The 17,911-nt window shown below is 47.1% G+C and overlaps 1 protein-coding gene across 6 annotated transcripts in view; it reads right to left on the bottom strand.

The window, feature by feature from the left end:
• SERTAD2 (SERTA domain containing 2) overlaps positions 1 to 17,911 on the bottom strand; it is a 79,471-nt gene that overhangs the window by 17,640 nt on the left and 43,920 nt on the right. The window contains exons 1-3 of one of the 6 annotated variants that reach the window (XM_039718788.1): positions 3,768 to 4,519; positions 2,245 to 2,354; positions 1,988 to 2,115 (exon numbers count right to left, since the gene is read on the bottom strand). Coding sequence is in view for 1 of the 6 variants with exons in the window: in XM_039718791.1 (XP_039574725.1) it covers positions 3,386 to 3,570 (185 nt within the window). In the remaining 5 variants the exon portion in view is untranslated. Of the gene's footprint in view, positions 1 to 1,987; positions 2,116 to 2,244; positions 2,355 to 3,385; positions 3,727 to 3,767; positions 4,520 to 4,540; positions 4,699 to 17,911 lie in introns of those variants that run through there. The other 5 variants (XM_039718789.1, XM_039718787.1, XM_039718790.1 and 2 more) reach the window with 5 other exon arrangements.

The raw sequence follows: 17,911 nt of genomic DNA on the forward strand, positions 1-17,911 counted from the left end.
CACCTGAGCTAGATGAGCCTCCACCCTCAAAGAAGGGACACATGAAAACCAAAAACTTGCTCTCTGGTGACTTGACAGTTTCTTTGGTCCTTTCAAGCCTTCTCACCCCTAGTCACAGCTTAAAGCCCTTTCTGAAGGCCACTGAGGCTGCACCCATCACCCCTGGAGACTGCCCCAACTCTCCCTTGGAAATGCCCAGTGAATCAGGTCTTCCCCAGCCCGAAAATCCCCTCTGTGCCGGAGGAATGTCCCAGCCAGCACATCTTCACAGCTCCTCCTGGCCACTCGGCAGTGACAGCCAGCATCTGACACGCTCACCAGGAGCCGTCGGGGAGGCAAACGTGGTGGCAGTGCAGTTTCTACTCTGCACAGCGACACACAGTTTAACACCCAGAGAGCCAAGAGACAGGCCAGGGACCCTGCTGTGACACACACAAGGCCTGTTTCCCCCACTGAACCTCTGCTGTCTCCCAGCCACACGTTTGCTTTGGACCTCTCTTTGGGCTACACTTCAGCACCCAAGAGCAACGTTAGCACAGCCTTGCCTTCCCCACTTGTGTTGAACAGCCGAGCATTGTTATCTTATTTTTGTTATAGTGTTTGCATTGGTAATGCTGAACAAACCTGAAGCCTCCACTACAGCAAACACAAAAATTGACTCTGTTTATAAAAGAATTAAAGAACTAACGCATGTTGAGAGTCTCTCTCCATTTATAGAAAACAGGCACCTCTTCATGACAACAGTTTCTCTGACTGATGAAAGTTTAGAAATCAAAAGAAGTGGCAGAAAACATGCAATTATACACCCCTGAAGAAAATGAGCGCTGTGCTCAGATTGGCCAATTTCATCTTCCACAAACCATGAATTAGCAAAAAATTCATCAAGACTAAAGATCTCTGCTTAGTGCCAACCTGCTTACATTGAAGCTGGACCTTGCTCTCTCCTTTGAAACACTCCTGATCTTTGGACTTGGTAACTGAAAGCTGCTATTTCTGGCACTGATTCGTGCGCATGTTAAGGAACCACTGCAACTGGAGCTGTCTCCTTGTGAGCCAGTTACACCACAGAGCCGAGCTGAAAGAAGGTGTCTCTCTTGCTACCTGGCCCTTATAAGAAGTAGATCACCAGAAGACTACTCGCACTTTCAAAGTACTGCATTCTCCTTGTTTGACAGGTTACACTTTTAAGATGTTACATAAAAGCAAAAATAGTCACAAATACTTTGGATCACCTGTCTAGTGTTAGCACTGCCAGAGATGAACTGTGCCAGGAGTGCTTTACATCAGTGTGAAAAAAGTCTGAGTTCCTAAAAAAAAATGTTTTCCCAATGAAATATTTATTGAAAAACTAAAAGCAGCTTGTGTGAATGATGGCAAAATCCTTCAAAATAGATACTGCATAAAATCTGCTGTACTTCATGGAAGCTGAAAAAATAAATTTTGAATATGAAGTTTGAGTGTTTCCTTGCTATTAGGACATTATCTGAAAGTCCTTGTTGCCTGTCAGGCAGACAATTTGAGCACTTGGTATATTTGTGTTATTATTTCCCCTCTGAAAAGAGCAGGTGTATAAAGGAACACAATTACAATTCTTAATAAACCAGCACCTACACATGTATTTAATGCTCCTTAAAACAAAACCTGAAGGACCTATGGCTATCAAATTTCTTTTTGTTTGTTTCCAATCAGCTTCAGAGAAAAAGAAATCAGCTTGACACGAAAATCAAAGCAGCTTTTTAATATGCACACTCTAGCTTCGTTCGTTCAGCAGTCCAATCCAGTTCCTGCAGAAAAGGAGTGGGTGGTTGCTGCTACCAACTTAAATGGAAGCAGGATCAGTCACGAGAGGAGGAATATCTAGAGCTGTTACATTGGAAGCAGGATCAGTCACGAGAGGAGGAATATCTAGAGCTGTTACATTGGAAGCAGGATCAGTCACGAGAGGAGGAATATCTAGAGCTGTTACATTGGATGCTGCAATACTTGCCTGAACAATGGAAGTATTCTGAAGGACACGCTCTTGGATACCTGTCCAGCAGCACAAACTCCTCATCCTCCTCCTCTCTCTACCACCACCTGGTTCATTGTGTTAAATCAAAGCCCAAAGATACCATCCTATTATGTAAAAGGTATGCATTTTAACTTCAGCCAGAAATTAGCCAACTTATTTACCCTGCTAAATAAGTTGGCTAATTTCTATAGCAATCATTTGAAAACACAATTCATTTTTCTAGTTTGTTTTACCATGTGAAAGCTTCCTGTGCCCTTAGATGCAAACTGAAGTGCCTCTGTCAATTTTGTACCCTGTGGGAAGTCCATAAGACACAGGAGCCTTCACTTGTGCAGATGCATGCCTAAAATGATCAGAATTAAAAAAGGTAGAAAGTGTTGTTTGAACTCACACACATTTGCAAGTGTTCACTCATTTGAGAGACACAAATATAAAACTGGTGTTTGGGGCAGACAAGCCCTCTCCCACCGTTGTTTGAGCAATAGTGCATTCTAGAGTGGCAAAATCCAGCATTCACTGACGGCAGCGAGAGTCACCCTGATGACTGCACCAGGCACCAGATGAAAAAGCCTGGATTTCCCTGCTCCCGAGAGCCTTGGATCTGTCTGAGCACACGCTGCCACACGCAACAGCTCTGGCGTGCTGCACTGAAGTTCGGCTAAAGAAGCTGAGAGCCCCCCCGGATGGAGATAAAATGGGCAGATTCGCTTTATTTTACACCAGCAGCTGACCCACAGCTGTAAATCAGCCACCAAGGGGCCCACTGGACAGCACACAAGCCTTTCCATAGATTCCTAACTTAAGTGGCTCTGGGTTTTCCAGCTGTGTTTCACAAAATGCAAGAAATTACAGCAGGTAACTGTACTCCTATTTTCATGCTTAGGAACAACTTATTTTTCCACATCCTGATGAGCGAAGCAGCCAACGCTCCAAATCAAAGTGGTACCGCAAAAGGATTTTTCTTCAAGTGTTCATCCACCCCGGAGAAAATCCTAATAAATATACATTTTTGCCGATGCTTCCAAAAGACGAAGCACCTTACTCACAAAACCCCCCCTGACGCCTCTGTGTCCCCGCGCTGGCGGCGCTCCCAAGGAAGACCCATGCGCGCTATTGCTCAGGGAAAAGACAGGCTAATCCCCAGCCCTAACACCAAGCCCTGAAAGGGCCAGGCAGCGGGGCCAGCCGGGTCCTGCCCAGCCATATGTCAGCTCTGCTACAGCCGAGTGAAAGTCTCCCGCAGGCCCTTCTAGCTCCCCCGGCACCACAGCACGCACTTTTCGGGGCTCCCTGAACCCCCCGCTCTTGCTGGCAGAACGGAGCCAGGCTGCAGCCCCCGGCTCCAGGGGCTCCCCGGCGCACACGGGAACTTACCGGGGTGTCGCGGCTTTCCTGGCGTCGGAGGGAGCCCGGAGAGCACTACCGGGGCCGGCACAGCCACCTCGATAAAGAAGTGTATCCCAGCTACCCGCACCTGCTTCGGCTCGGGATCCCCCCGCATCGGCGGGGGAGGGGGCGAATTTTAAGGTCAACTTCGCCGCTCTCCCTTCTCTGCTCATCTCAGCACGAACCCCCCCACCCCGGAGGAGAGGGGGAGGATCCCCGCCCCGGGCTCCTCTGCCCGGGTACCAATTTAAAGGTAGAGATAAAACAAGCCCCGATGACTCGCAAAGCCGGAGGGGGTGGAGGAGTGTCGCCGCCCCCTGCCCCCTGCCCCCCACCCCCCGCTGCCCCGCAGCCCCCCAGCCCCACTCACCACATGCAGCTCCACCTGAGAACTAAAGCATGGAGAGGGGGAGGTCGGAAACTCTCGCCCTAGAGCAGCTCCATATGTCGCTCCTCGCCGCGCCGCTCCGGGGAGGGGCCGGGTGGGATGCGGAGGAGGAGGAAAGGAGGAGGAGGAAAAGAGGAGGAGGAGGAGGCAGGAGCAGGCGGCGTGAGGATTTAAGCCTCCGCTCTGCCCCGGCGGCTGCGATCACGCAGCATTATACAATGGAGGAGGAGGAGAGGAAGGAGGAGGCACCACCAGCCCCGGCTCCCAGCACTTGCCGCCAGCACTGACGACAGGGGCGGCTCCGGCGAGCTCCTCACCCTCCGGCCCGCGTCAAAGCTCCGCCTCGGCCCCGGCCTTCCTCCCCCGCCCCCCCAACCCCCGCGGCTGCTGCTGCTGCTCCTCCTCCTCCCCGCACCCTCCTCCTCCTCCTCCCCCGCTCCGGCTCCCCGCGCTGCCCACGCGTGCCCCGGCCCCGGGCGGGCGGCGCGGCCCCCGCAGCCGCCGCGGCTTCCCCGAGGAGCGCCGGGCCGGCACAAAGGCGGGTGCCAGCGCGCCCCGACCGCAAATATGACAAGTATCCCTGCTATCCGGTGCCGGGGACCCGGGGCTCTGCCAGCCCTGCTCCCCGCGCGGGGCTGGCCCCGGATTGTCCCGGTACAACCCCAAATTCTTCCCCCGGCCCCTCCGGTCAGCCCCCGGCCCGGGCAAGCACAGCGGGGGCGAGGGGGGATGCGGAGAAAGCCCCGGGACCTCACCTGGGAGCCGAGGGAGGCGGCGGCCCCCGTCCGTGGAATCCTCGCTGCTAATTTGGGCTGTGCAGACACCACCGGAGCACAAAAATGAGGCCACACGGAGATGTTCGGGCGCGCCAAGGCTGGGGGGATGGAGGGAAGCGCTCGGCACCAGGCGCTATCTGGAAAGAAGATGATTATTTTAAGTCACCTCGATGACTGAGTTTTGAAAGGGGCTGTAATCCCAGCCGGCGCTGTTAAAGGCGATTCAAACACCTCACAGTTTTGGCTGTAGCCCCAGCAGGCATCTCGGATCGTTCCGGCCTTTCATGTTCCACTAAACCGGTTGTACTTCGGGACAATAAAGCTTTAAGACCTAATATAAAGGCGATTATTAGTCACTAATACCACGACTCATTTAGGTATTATGCTCAAAACGGTCTGTAATGATTTGTGATCAATCAAGATGATGGTCTTGCTAGAAACTAAGTTCCATTTTCAGTTAGAAAACCGAAAAGGAAAAGGATACCTTTAGAAGAAAGGTTTCCTTACCCTGGAAACTGTATCTGACAAAAATCCACAAAGGAAAAACAACACCAAACCATTAAAATAGTGAATCTGCCAAAATAAAAGGGGACTAAGTGCTGATTTTATGAATTCTCTAAATCAGAATTGAAAAGGCTCCATCACATTGATGTTAAAACACCAGAACTGGCACTTGAGCACTCTGCTGAACTCACTAAAAATAAAGAAAAGGGCATCAGATCTAAAAACTGGCGTTTTATTTTGTAGGTTTGGAGGCCTCAGCACACCTTTCCACCCGTGCGATTCCTTTGAGGCGATCCAAGCTCTCTCAACCCTTATCTGTGGCACAGAGTTAGCCCTAAACCAATCTGCAAAGCAATTCACGAGCCATTTACTAGATTTTGACGAGTGATTTGCAAATTGCCCAGGAGCTGGCAAACATTAAAACCAGAATCTCCCTGGCTGGATACTTGCCAGCAGCAAGGCACTGAAATTTGGTCCCTCTGCCTGGGGAAACAAGTTTCTCCCTGAAACTACCAGCGTCACAATAAAATCACTAAATAAAAGGTTCATCCTCTTTAGGGCCTGAGTGATACCTGTTCAGTGGGCTTCTGCCCACTCAAAAAAAGGTTCATCTTCTTTAGGGCCTGAGTGATACCTGTTCAGTGGGCTTCTGCCCACTCAAAAGCCACACAAAATATCTGCAATACTTGCACATTGTTGGCTGGGTTGTTTGGGGGTTTTCTGCATGCCAGATCCCCTGAATCTCGGGGCCCCATTCCACCCTCCTTTACACCAGATTGGGAACCCAGCGGGATCTGGCCTTGCGCAATCTGGATGCGCCCAGCCGAGCAGCGCCCGCCTTCCGGAGCTCAAAGTCCGCAGCAGGTTTACAGCCCCCGTGCCTGGGTGTGTGCACGCTATCACCGGCACCAGAGGCACAACCACAAACATTTGCTAAATAAGCAGCTGGGCTCCAGCCCGATGTGCACAGCCCTGGTCTTGCCATGCTACAGTCGGCAGTAAAAAGCCCGAGCCTGTGTCATTCCAGTTTTAAACGCTTCTGACTCGGTTGCTCCAATTTTACACCAGCATAAGAAAAAGCTCACCGCCCCTTCTGTTTCCTACTGTAACTCTCCCGAGTCTTTCTTGGCAGGAGTTTATAGTCACGCTGTAACTCCGATTGTGCCTCTGAACACAACTAGCACAACCTGCATGCACACTCAGAAGCACTCCCAGCTGAGCAGAGGTCACGATACGAATCGATATGAATAGAGCTCCTTCCTGCGCTCCGTGCACAGCACAGGCTCCAGCGCGGCGGGACGAGGCTGGGGACGCAAGGAGAATAACCCCGCTGCTGCCTGCTCCTCACATGGCCTCGCACCTGATTGAGGGAGACCTTTCTGGGCAGGAAACTCCGCTCTGCAGCTCTGGAGAAGCCTGACCAGAAGGTGTCTGCAAGACCCCCATGCCGTTTGCCTGAACACTTCAGCAAGCACGGAGCAGCAGCCTGCAATGGAGCCACGAAATGCTGTGCTAGGAAGTGTGTCGGCAGAGGTTTCCAGAGCCTGCGGGAGCGGGAGGGGGGGAAAGTCGGAGCGTCTGCAAGGAGGAGCCACCCAAAATGCATCCCATTTCAGAGCCATGCATGTACGGGCTTCCCAGGGAGCAGAAGCACAGGTTGAGTTGTGCAGCTGTAGCCTTGACAGAGGCCCTTGAGCTGCTCACATGTGAAGATGACACAGTAAAAGAGAAGGAGCTGAGCTGTGTCTTTCTGCAGCAGTACCAGCCTGACGTGGGCTACAGGCGTAGCCTGAGTGCAGCCCTGTCTTGGAGCAAGGACGGTCACAGCCTGTCTGATTGAGGCCAGGTCTCATGAAAATCATTCAAAAACCACCCCTGCATTGAAAATAAATAAATGAACAAGGTAATAAATGAGCAAACAGAAATCAAAAGATGGGGAAGGGGGAAACAGACACTGGACTTCATAAATCAATTCATTAGAAACACTACAGACTGCCAGGTAATCTGCCCATCAACACGGATGCTAATTAGGAAAGAGTGGCAAAGTTTGTGCTGGAATGTTGGCATCCTTTGCATTTTTCAAAAATAGAGGGAGTGAACTGCTTCCTATACTTCTAATTGCATCCTTGGCCTTTTCCTTTCTGATTGCAATACGTATGAATACTATGAGATTATATCAGGTAATTGTTCAACACAACTTCATTTTCTCCCTGGATGTCTTTGTTTTGGTGCATGCAGAACTGGCAGGCAAACACCTAACACTGCCCCCCAGAGCAGACAACTTTTTGCAAATAAAGACCCCCTCAGCACTGGTACCTTGGAAGCAGCTAGACAAAGGGCCTGCCTACAGCCAGAGCTGCTCGTTCCACTCGAGCAGCGAGGCTCTCCTGGGTAAGGAGAAAGCACGCTGCAAGCAAAGGCACGGTTAAACACTGCTCACTCCTCTGCAGGCTCTCTTCAGGCTCAGCACTGACCCCCAGGAGCAGGGCCCTTCTCATGTGAGGCTCACCCACAAATAATAAGTTCCTCAGTAAAACACTGGGGTGCTGCATTACTGCAGTCTGCACCTGTACACAGACAGGGAGGGAGCTGCACCTGGGAGCTGGGCTGCTTTCCTTGGGATTTCAATGGCTTTTTCTTCTTTTTTTGCTGGTGCAATTCTAACATGGCTGTCCCATGTGTCCCAAGGCACAAGAGTCAGTAAAAACTGAAGAAAGCAATACTCCACCCCTTCTCACTCCAGTTTTAGGTCTTTTCCCCCCCCTTCATTTTCTCCTTTAGTTCATATTTTTCTCCTTTAATGTGTCGAAGAAAGCAACACTCCATCCCTTCTCACTCCAGTTTTAGCTCTTTTCCCCCCCTTCATTTTCTCCTTTAGTTCATATTTTTCTCCTTTAATGTGTTTGTGGCAGTAGGAGAAACACCATTCCCTAGAATGCATAATATGCTTAATTATCATTCTCAGTTAGTTCTCTAGGAAAAAAAAAAAACTACAGGAGAAATCAGTTTAATTAATGAGTATGACCAAATGCAGCCTTAGTTCTAATGCAGTATCATATATTATATGTCCAGTTGGGCAGTTGATCTTCTTTGGGTAAAATGAACAGCGATGCAAAAAACGAGGGAGCTCATGAATCAATATTCTGAGTGCAACTAACCCCTTTTGTATAGTTATTCCAAGCTTCCTACAGATTTTGATGACAATGTTGGTTCCTAAATACTGCTTTTGGCTTTGGTAATGCAGGATCAGGCCTGTACAGTCTAGTAATAGGAAGCTATTGCTTGGCAGTACCAAGGGTTGTGCCACATGGTAAATTTGTTAAGTAATTAAGGAAAAAAACCCCCAACTTTTAACCCCAGGATAGCTGTCAAATAGCCATACCAAATAAAAATCCTGAGTGTGTGAACAACAGGGGTAGCAAGGTTTCATCTGAATGTCAGATTTGGTGATTTAGATGTTTTTCAGAAGGGCTACTGTGAAAAAGCTACTCTTCACATACTAAATTATTAAGGAAATATTATGGAACAGGATTATCAGGAAAGAAAAAAAAAAGCAGCGTGCATTAGCTGGCTTAGTCAGAGGAGGTTTTGCTGCATTCCTCATGCACGGAGATGACTCCCTCCCTCTGTAATTCCCTGTGCACTCCCAGTCCTCTGGAGACTGCTGGCGTGCATCATCCTTGCTCCAGCTGAAAGACTGTCCTCTGACAGAGGTTCTGGCTGCCTACCATTGCTGTGTATCTCCTCACATCTTTCTGCCTTTTAATAAAACTCTGTGTTCCTTTCCAAATCCCATTCAGGCTGCATTCCCTGCAAGATGTGCTTCATTCCTGGCCCAGGCCAGACTGTTCACACTGGCACTGCCTGTATGGCACACAGGCTCCTAAAACAGTTTCCCCTTTCCAATCCTGCTTCTTGTGACACAGAGAATTGTACTCCGCACTGAGCTGAGTTTTAGACAATGTCAGGCTGCTTTTCTTTCCCTTTCAATGCTCACTCTGCAGTCTCTATCAAAAGCACAAGTCATTCTTTTCTGGAACACTTGGTTACTTTTTTGAAGAGAGGCTACGCTGATGTCCTGATATTCATCTCATACCAGGGCCAGTGGATCAAGGGGGGAAAAAAATCTGCAGATAAAACCAAAGCTTCTGATTTAGAGCTGAGGAGGGAATACTTCTAATCAAGAAAAAAACCACAGAAACGGTGGGGAAAAATAGAGAGTGGCCAGTCTTCAGGCCTAATTAACCACTGGTGTAAACAGATGTCGCTGCAATCAAGCCAAAGACTTTGGGCCACCCACCAGCCTTGAGCACAAACCCAACACGAGCCTGAAAATCTTAACAACGTGGGGCTGTCAAACATGCAAGCCACACACACTTCAGCACAAAGGTCACCAGCACGTCCCCAGTGCTGAGGGACCACCTGCTCCTTGCTCACCAGGGGAGAACAGCTCTAGTGCTGTGCCTTCCCCTGAGCGCTGCACAGACTACAGCCCTCTCCTGAAGCAAAGCTACTCCTACAAAGCTCTCCATGGAGCCATACATTTCTGGAGCACAGATGCCCCCCACACTTTTCCTAAACACTCTTGAAACCTGAAAGAGGCCTGGGTGCATAGGCAGCTGCTCAACCCTGCTGAGATGCCAAAGGCTTGATAGACCAAGTGGGGCCAGCAGTGGTGTGACCAGAGGCTTCTAGAAGTGATGTTCCTGCTCAGATTTGTTGCATTAAAGCATTGTACTACAGTTACAAGGAGTTTGAGGCTGGGAGGGCACAATCAAAATGGTGTTGTGGCTACAGTGCTGATGTAGGATGTTACACAGCATTTCAATATGTTAAGCAGGACTTAAACCATGTCACTGGAGTTAAACGTGTTTGTGCTTAGATGCATTACCAGAAAAAAACCAAAACCAAACCAAGAACAAGCTATCTCAATCCTTATTTATATGGAAACATGAGTTAATACATGGACATCCAAATGAATGCACTCACCTATAGCTGATTTTGCTGGATGGAATACAACCTGTAAAGCACATTCATGCTCCTACTCAGATTTGGGGGCTTGGGCCTATTGTTTAAAACTAGTTTCTGCGGATTCTTAGAGCCTCTAGATTCAAAGAATGCTTACCAAGATAGAGGCATTTTCAAAGTAATTCAAATTTGCAATGAAAAATCCTTTCTCTGACTGTCCCAGGTGCAAAATTCTTTACAGACGATGTTTATCTGTACTCCTTTCAGACAAAGGTTTCTGAGGGTCTAATTTTAAGTAAACAGTGAGTGACCTACACCACTTCTTTAAAAAAAAAAGCAAAAAGCCAAAACCAAACCCCAATAAAACAGAAGTTGAATCTGTAGGCCCAAATTCAGAAGAGGAAGGAAAAAAAAGGAGCTGGCAGAAAACCTAGCACAAGAACATCAAATGTAGCAGCATTAACTCCCACTGCCATTCTGTTCCTCTACAAATAATTGAAGTTCATACAGAACTGAACTCATTGAGTCAATGCAGTGAATGCACAAATCTTTCTGTTTTAACCCTTCACAAAATGTGTAACTCCTTACATTATGTGCAAAGAGGAGATTAAAAAAAAAAAAAGACTGAATGAGTACATCAGATGCTTTTAGTGACTATGCCTGTGGTAATGATTCATTTTGTCTTTCTACATTCCCTAGTGCTAGCACGGCTAAGAGTCAGCAGAAGCTCATACTGCATATGCAGGTAAACAGTCTGTGGGTGATGTCTGCATTTCTTAACTCTACCTAAAACCACCCCATAACCGTCAGAAATACATTTTATCTTTCTGAAGAAAACGGGAACTGCACAAATTAATTCAAGTTCTCCTGTAACCTTTTTTTATGTTCTTTCACTTTAAAGGAAGCTGTTCGTTTATAGTGACCATTAGCCAAAGGCAAAAAGAGGTTTACACCTAATTAGTATTCCCAGGCAAGGATGAAACACTAAATCACTGCAAACCCACCCAGCATTTAGGTCCTACCAAACAGGACAAAGGAAAAAAGCTGAAAATCCACCATTTATCATCAGAGTCCCCTTCCTTTCACACCTCTTAATGGTCTCTTTCTTCCTCCTACAGTGACTCTGGGGTGATAATGTCCTTGAAATGTTGCGAGGGCCTGGAAGAGGAGACGTGCAGCTCTCCTGCCTGGTCACACCCATATGACATAGCAGGTATGGACGTTTGCAGGGGGGCAAAAGAAAACAGTAGCGAGAACAAAAAAAGAAAGAAAAAGGAAATGTCCTGAGCAGGGATGGCAGGGAGGTAGGGAAGAAGGTGCTGCATGTGGCATAAACGATGGTGGCTTTCTGTGACAGCCATAAGCAGGTTGCTCAAACAGTAATAATTGTCCCCTTTTATTTTTATTTGAGACTTGGTGAGGGGGTAAAACAGCGACACAACTGGAGCACAGAGGGAAACAAGTCAAGGGAAAGGAGTGGACCCAAGAAACAAGGAGGAAGAGCTGCATTCCCAACACCAACACCATTGATGGTGTTGCTACCGAGTCCAGGGTCTTCCCTTGTCTGACCACTGGGCAGCAGCAGGAGAAGAAAATGACACGAGGTGTATCACTGAGACTTTCCCTGCCACAAACTTTCGCAGCACATGTGGGATTGGCAGAAGGCTCCCAAACGCCCCTCTCTTTCACAGAGATCCACTTTCCTACAGAAGTTCAACTTTGCAAACCAGTTTCTATTGGATTCGTTAGAAAAAGGGCAGGTGCCAACAACTGAGCCGTAAGTCCTGCCTGGTTAGTCCCTGCCCAGCCAGAGCAGCCAGCCCCAGCCACGGCAGAGAGAGGCACCAGACCCTTTGCAAGAGCTGGGCAGAAAGAGGCACCCTCTGCCAGAGGCTCACAGCAAGGGGCCAGCCAAGCCAGGGAGGGATGGTTGTCCATCTGCTATCACTCATGCCCCAGTGCATTTTCTAATCATCCACACCCAGGGGACATTCCTAGTATGTTTCTTGCTAAGCAAAAAATTCATAATAAACCCCAGCTACTTTGCTTCCTTACCTATTACCTACAGTAGAGTTAACCTTCATGTTAAATCTTTTTCTCTTTTCTTTTTCCCTCTGAATCTGCTCTTCTGCTAGCTTTACTGTACTCTTGCTGGATGTTCAGACCCTGCCACAAGAGCAAAAGAAGTTAGGCAGCTGTCAAAGTGCTGATAATTTGACTCCACACAGATACCCAAATACTACTGCCAAGCAGGTCAACATACTGAAACTTCTTTTTGCTGACAGTGCTCTTCAAAGAAACTCTTCCTTCTCTGAGCAGCTGGGAAAGTGCAAGTGCCCGCTCCTTACTCGACCTGTGGGGTTCATGGAAAGAGCTGCCCCCAAGAACATCTCTGGGAATGGAAATGACTCCTGCCAGAAAAAAGGGAGGCCTGGCATTCAATGGGTTTGTTTCTGTTTTAAAACTAGAACAGCCTAAACCAAATCATCTCTGTTAGACAAACACTGTCTTCCATGAGATGTTCAGGTGAAAGACCTCAGGCTCCCAAGATCTTTTTGCTAGCTGCCACAGCTGATGTGGGCACAATAACAAGAAGGAAATGCATTTGTTGTTTTGAACTTCACCTTCTTTCATTTAGCAAAGATTCCTCTTAAATAAATGGAAGTAGGGAGATCTTGGAATAAGCCTTAGCAAGTTTTAATCACACTTTTTCTTCTTGCAAGCGAGCCGTCATTCAGTAGCTAGGTGGTTCTAAATAAAGAACTCTAGTCAACAACAGGAAATAACTCCCACAGAAAAAAAAGGGCAGAATACAAACTCGCAGCAACTCTCGTACATAGCTCACAACGGCCTTTTGTTCCATGCACAGTAAGTCCAAAATCTTTACTTTTCAGAACATGTTCTTACTCTAAGTAATTAAAAATTATTTTTAACTTGTCAAAAGTACGGGTCCCTTCCTTGCATTTCTCCCAAAAAAGTCACATTAAGAGTCAAAAAATCATAAGCTACCCCTATTTTCCATCTTTCATTTAGTGAGTATGGACATTTTAGGAATGCCACATGCTGACCAGGATTTAAGAAAGCTACTGATGGTGGGGTTTTTATCTTTTTCCCTTTTGTTTTTTGTTGTTTTTTTTTTTTTTTTGGCAGGGGGTGGTGCACTGTTGTCTTCTCAGCTGCATTTTACATCCTTCACAACGTTCAAAAACCACTGCATGTTCAGAAAGTACAAAGCACCTGGTCTGTGGGAGGGGGTTAGAGGAGAAACCACACATCTCTAGCCACTTATTTAAAAACTCTGGCTAGTGCCTAGAATCATCAGCTTTTAAATTATACAACACATCACACATAACAAGCCAATGACTGAGCACAGGCACCAAGCACAACATTCAAAAATGCACAACCAAAATCCCTTAAAGAATACACTGGATGATTCCATCAGGCTTAGAAAAAGTGTGGTTTTAGTGTGCCAAGGGGGGAATTTTAAGATGGCTGCTGCTTGTTGGCTGCTATGGATAGGTCTTTGCAGGAGGTGGGAGAGCTTCTTTAGGAATGTTGCTATCACTCGTGGCAAGTACCTTCTGGAACACAAGCACAGATACAGCAGGTTTCAGTGGCCAGCTGATTCCAGCATCTCTCCATCAAATCACCTGACGTGGCTCTGTCACACTGCAACTGAACTGCAAACCAATTTCCATTCTAGAAATAGAATGTTTGAGTTATACAGCTGCAAGAACCAGGGTTACAGTTCCAGGTTGAATTTTTGTCTCTGGAAAAGTGAACTGGCTCAGTGTGCACATGTGTGTACTGTGAGTTCATGTGCACATGCAACCATCACAAGTTTACACAAAGAGCAAATCACATTTGCTTCCTAATGCACAATGAACACACGGGCTGAAGCAACTCCACATCCAAATCTAGCCCCAAATGGGTGGTTGTATTTTAAAGTCCTCAGCAGTGGGCTCAAACCTGAGCTTGCAATTATAGCCTTTTTTTGTTTAGAAAATAGATGTCACTGCTGACAAATCCAGACTCCTTCTGAACCTTCAGAAAGGAATAAAAATTGACAAGGTGAAGTATCCTAGAGCAACTGTCCCACTGTTCCTCAGCTCTCACCCCTTAGGTTAAATACTACAGCGATTTCAGTGGGACCAGCACACTTTAAAAGATGTAGTCTCTCTGTCTTTTTCTCTCTCTCGCTGAATGATATTTCTGCCCACATGCACTGACACATACCGTGTCTAACAAGGCTGTGATTCATTTTCAGTTCTAGTCATGCTCACAAGTGATGCAGTGCACTAGCTGTGCCTTCAGGATCTGCGTAATTTAGCTTCATTTTCTCTGCCCCCACCCTGCATTAAGTGAAGTTCCAACAAAGCCAAGTCATCACCCACCAACTCCCCCTCCCACCTGCTTGGGGGATGTATACAGCAGGAATCTGAATAATAATAATAATAAAATTAAATTAGTTTTTTTAGAAAGAGAGAGGAGGGGATGAGAGCTTGAGAAATATCATGAATTGTTAGAAAGCTTTCTAACAGTGAATAATGTGAGTGAATAATGATAATGGGATGTATACTACCAGATCACTGAAGCAGCTGTATCAGTCCTGAATCATCTCCCCATACACGTTAAAAGCAGCACCGTGTCTTGCATCGTGAACATCCTGCAAGTTCATGCTAAAGAGTGATTGACATTAAAGCTGAATCCCTGATTTATGAAGGCGAACACCTCCTCAGCCTCTCCCACAGAAGCCTCGTGGTGACCACTCGCAGCTCCCTGTCCCTTGCAGCCACTTTGACCAGGCACAAATGTCAGCAGGAGCCATCAGCACGTCCTGACTGCAAACCTCCCGCACCCAGTGGCCACCATCCATCACGCATTACACACGGCGGTTTTGTGATACAAATTACAAGCTGCTTCTGAGCTAAACTCCATGTATTTGAGGCATGAGGCCAAGCTTGAACAAAGTGAAAGACAGGCTTTTTATTTGATAAATCTCATTATCTCGCTGGCATTCAAAATTCATCTCAGACAGAGAAATGCATCACAAAGTAGTTCTCTAGTTACTTGGAAGAGCCAAGATGCTTTAATATGTAAGTTAAAAGGTGTTTACACACCCCCCACACTAACATTTCTAGCTCTCCTCCACCTTCAACCTGGAACTATGTTTTGATGGAACAGAAAACTTGATTTTCTAAAGAAAAACAAGTAAATCACATTCCTTCAGCAAAGATCCCTAGACAAAAGCGAGTCACTGAAGACTCCTTCAAGCAGATCTTAGTGATCTGCATGATTTCCTTAATCCCTAACCAATGACACAGGATGAAAGGAATTAGCACCAAAAGCTAGAAGGTACTTCAACATTACAGGTGTAATTCTGTGAGGGTCACTGTCACCACAGAGTTACAGTGAACTAAATGAACACATATCACCTTTCTTCCTTTATGTGAAACATCTAATGGTGGGAGCTTTGCATAAATCAGGTACAGCCTCCCAAACTAAGCAGCCTCTCCTGTTGCTGACCCCCATTCATGACCAACATCAGCAAGCCAGAGTAGGGATTAAATTCCCTACTTGCTGTAGAAGTCCATCTCCTTCTCTTCCTCACTCCCCAAGTGCTGACTCAGTTTGACCGTGCAGCTCACCAGCCCACTTGCTGCCATGTCCCCACTTCAGGTCCTGTAAAGAAAGAATCCAAGAGCACACCAGAATTTTGAGCTACCCAAGGCTTGTCTAAGCCTAATGGTTGGGGGAGGTGGAGTTCATCTCCCTGCCCTCCCATGAACATCCTCTTTTCTGCCAGGATGAGCCTGGACTGATCGGGAGCAGAAGAAATACACTTCCTCATGGTCATTTGTTCCCGATCCATTCTCCTCCTCAGAAGCTCCCAACTACAGCAAAGGAATGAAGGAGTGACCACAGCCAGGGAAGGGCTGATCTACATTTCTGGTGTGTAACACACGTGTGAAGGGAGCAGATCACCCCATGAGGCTGGATCATGAAGGGCTCTGGGAGGACGATAATTCCCGGGGCTGGATGCTCGCTGGGAGTAACGGGTCAGGCAAGGAAAGCAGCGGACTGTCATTTCAGCAGAAGGGCTACTGCCTCATTTTGCAAATTGAAGAAATGAAGCACAGGGAAACTACGGGTTGGCTTATTGTGGAAATGAAAGTCAAGGCCATGTGTTTTGATTTCCTGAGCTCTCCACACAAGTCCAGCCTTCCTCATCCACGAAGTCATGCTGTAAACATCCTCAGGGCAGGGCCTACACCTCTCATTTGCTTTACGTCTGTGGCTTCCAATCTTCCACAGTTTGCAGATCCCTTCACGCTTTCCATTAGGGCTGTGCATTTAAACCTGCTGACAACAGGCTTACTTTCCCTGGCTTTCCTGCACATCTTGCACGTAGCTCGTGGATCCTCATGAGTCTGTTCTTTGTGGCCCTCTGCAGATTCCTATGTGCCCCTCTCTTCCTGCCAACCCCTACACACCAGAAGAGCCAGCAGCAGGCATTTTCAAAGTGGCCCTAACTCCGTCTAGCTGCCCTAATTCGAGACAAAAGCACAGAGCTTCCCTGTCATTTCAGCATTTCCCATCTCAAGGTATGGGAGCTGTTGATCTCCCACATGAAAATGCATTATGCTGTCAGCCCAGCCTAAGGGCTGTTATTTAATTTACTTGAGGAGGTAAGTGAAAGCCCCTTCATGCAAATGCTTACAATGTGATCTGGAAAACAGCAGGCGTAATTAGATAAAATGGCAGCAAAGCCCACCAGGGAAATAATGTTAATTCATGAGGATTTTCCTCTCCACCTCCCTCTCAGCCAGGTTTGAAGACAAGGAGGGGAGGAAAAAAATAAAAGAAAAAAACCAGAATGCACCTCTATGATCTATCAAGTAGGAAAACAGGACAGCAACCAGTGGGGTCATCTAGAAGATGCCTCTGCACATCACCCCTAGCAGGGCTGGCAGCTCATGCTCCTAAGTGATACAGCACTGAAAGCAAAAATTGCTCTGTCACTGTCATAAGTTGATCTGAGTAGGGACATAACGAGCCATCACCCCTAAACTTCACATCATCTCCTAACCAAGGCGTAGCCAGGCCATGGAGATTTGTCACATCACTGCAGATCCCTGCCCCCACTAACAATAACACCACCACAACTCTTTTGCAAGTCTTGAAAGATCTGGCATTTCCAACCCACTCATGAATTCTTTCCCTCAAAAATATCTAAGAAAGGGTTCTGACCAAATTGTCACAGCATTGGTGGTAAAGGGGATCACGAGGACACCCCGATGCCAGCACATGTGACACTGATCCGACGGAGAGAAGCTCTCCCAGTGACCTGAGGAAACCACAGCTCTGTGTTCCTGCTGCTGCTGCTGCCTTCTCCCTCCCACCTAGAAGCCAGCCAGGAAAGCCACCTCCTGATTGCTGACCTGCCACTACCAAAATGGATTCCAATTAGCCAAGTCACTCACAGCTATTAGGAAAGAGAGACATTTTTTGTTGTTGAGTAATTACTCCTCATGAAATGGCTTACATCCCTAGTTGATTAGGTCACAACACACTGTGAACAAATTGATGTAACAGAGATATCTTTAACCTGATAAATTAAGGCATACTTTCTCAATATAGAAAGCTTAATTGAAGCCATGCATGGGGTATTTACCAAAGGCATCTAGAAGCAGAACTGTAATGTGCACAAACATTACAAACAGTTGAGATCCAAAGACAGCAGCCCATACACATACAACTCTCATATTGATTGGAGGAGGAAAATAAAAACCAACTAGTTTGTCTGTTTACTGTGAGGATAGCAAATGACTCAAAGTGAACAGAGTAGTTTGACATCAGCAGTTAAATATGTAAAGG

This window comes from Passer montanus, unplaced genomic scaffold (genome assembly GCF_014805655.1).
Source record: "Passer montanus isolate IOZ18808 unplaced genomic scaffold, ASM1480565v1 scaffold40, whole genome shotgun sequence".
NCBI lineage: Eukaryota > Metazoa > Chordata > Aves > Passeriformes > Passeridae > Passer > Passer montanus.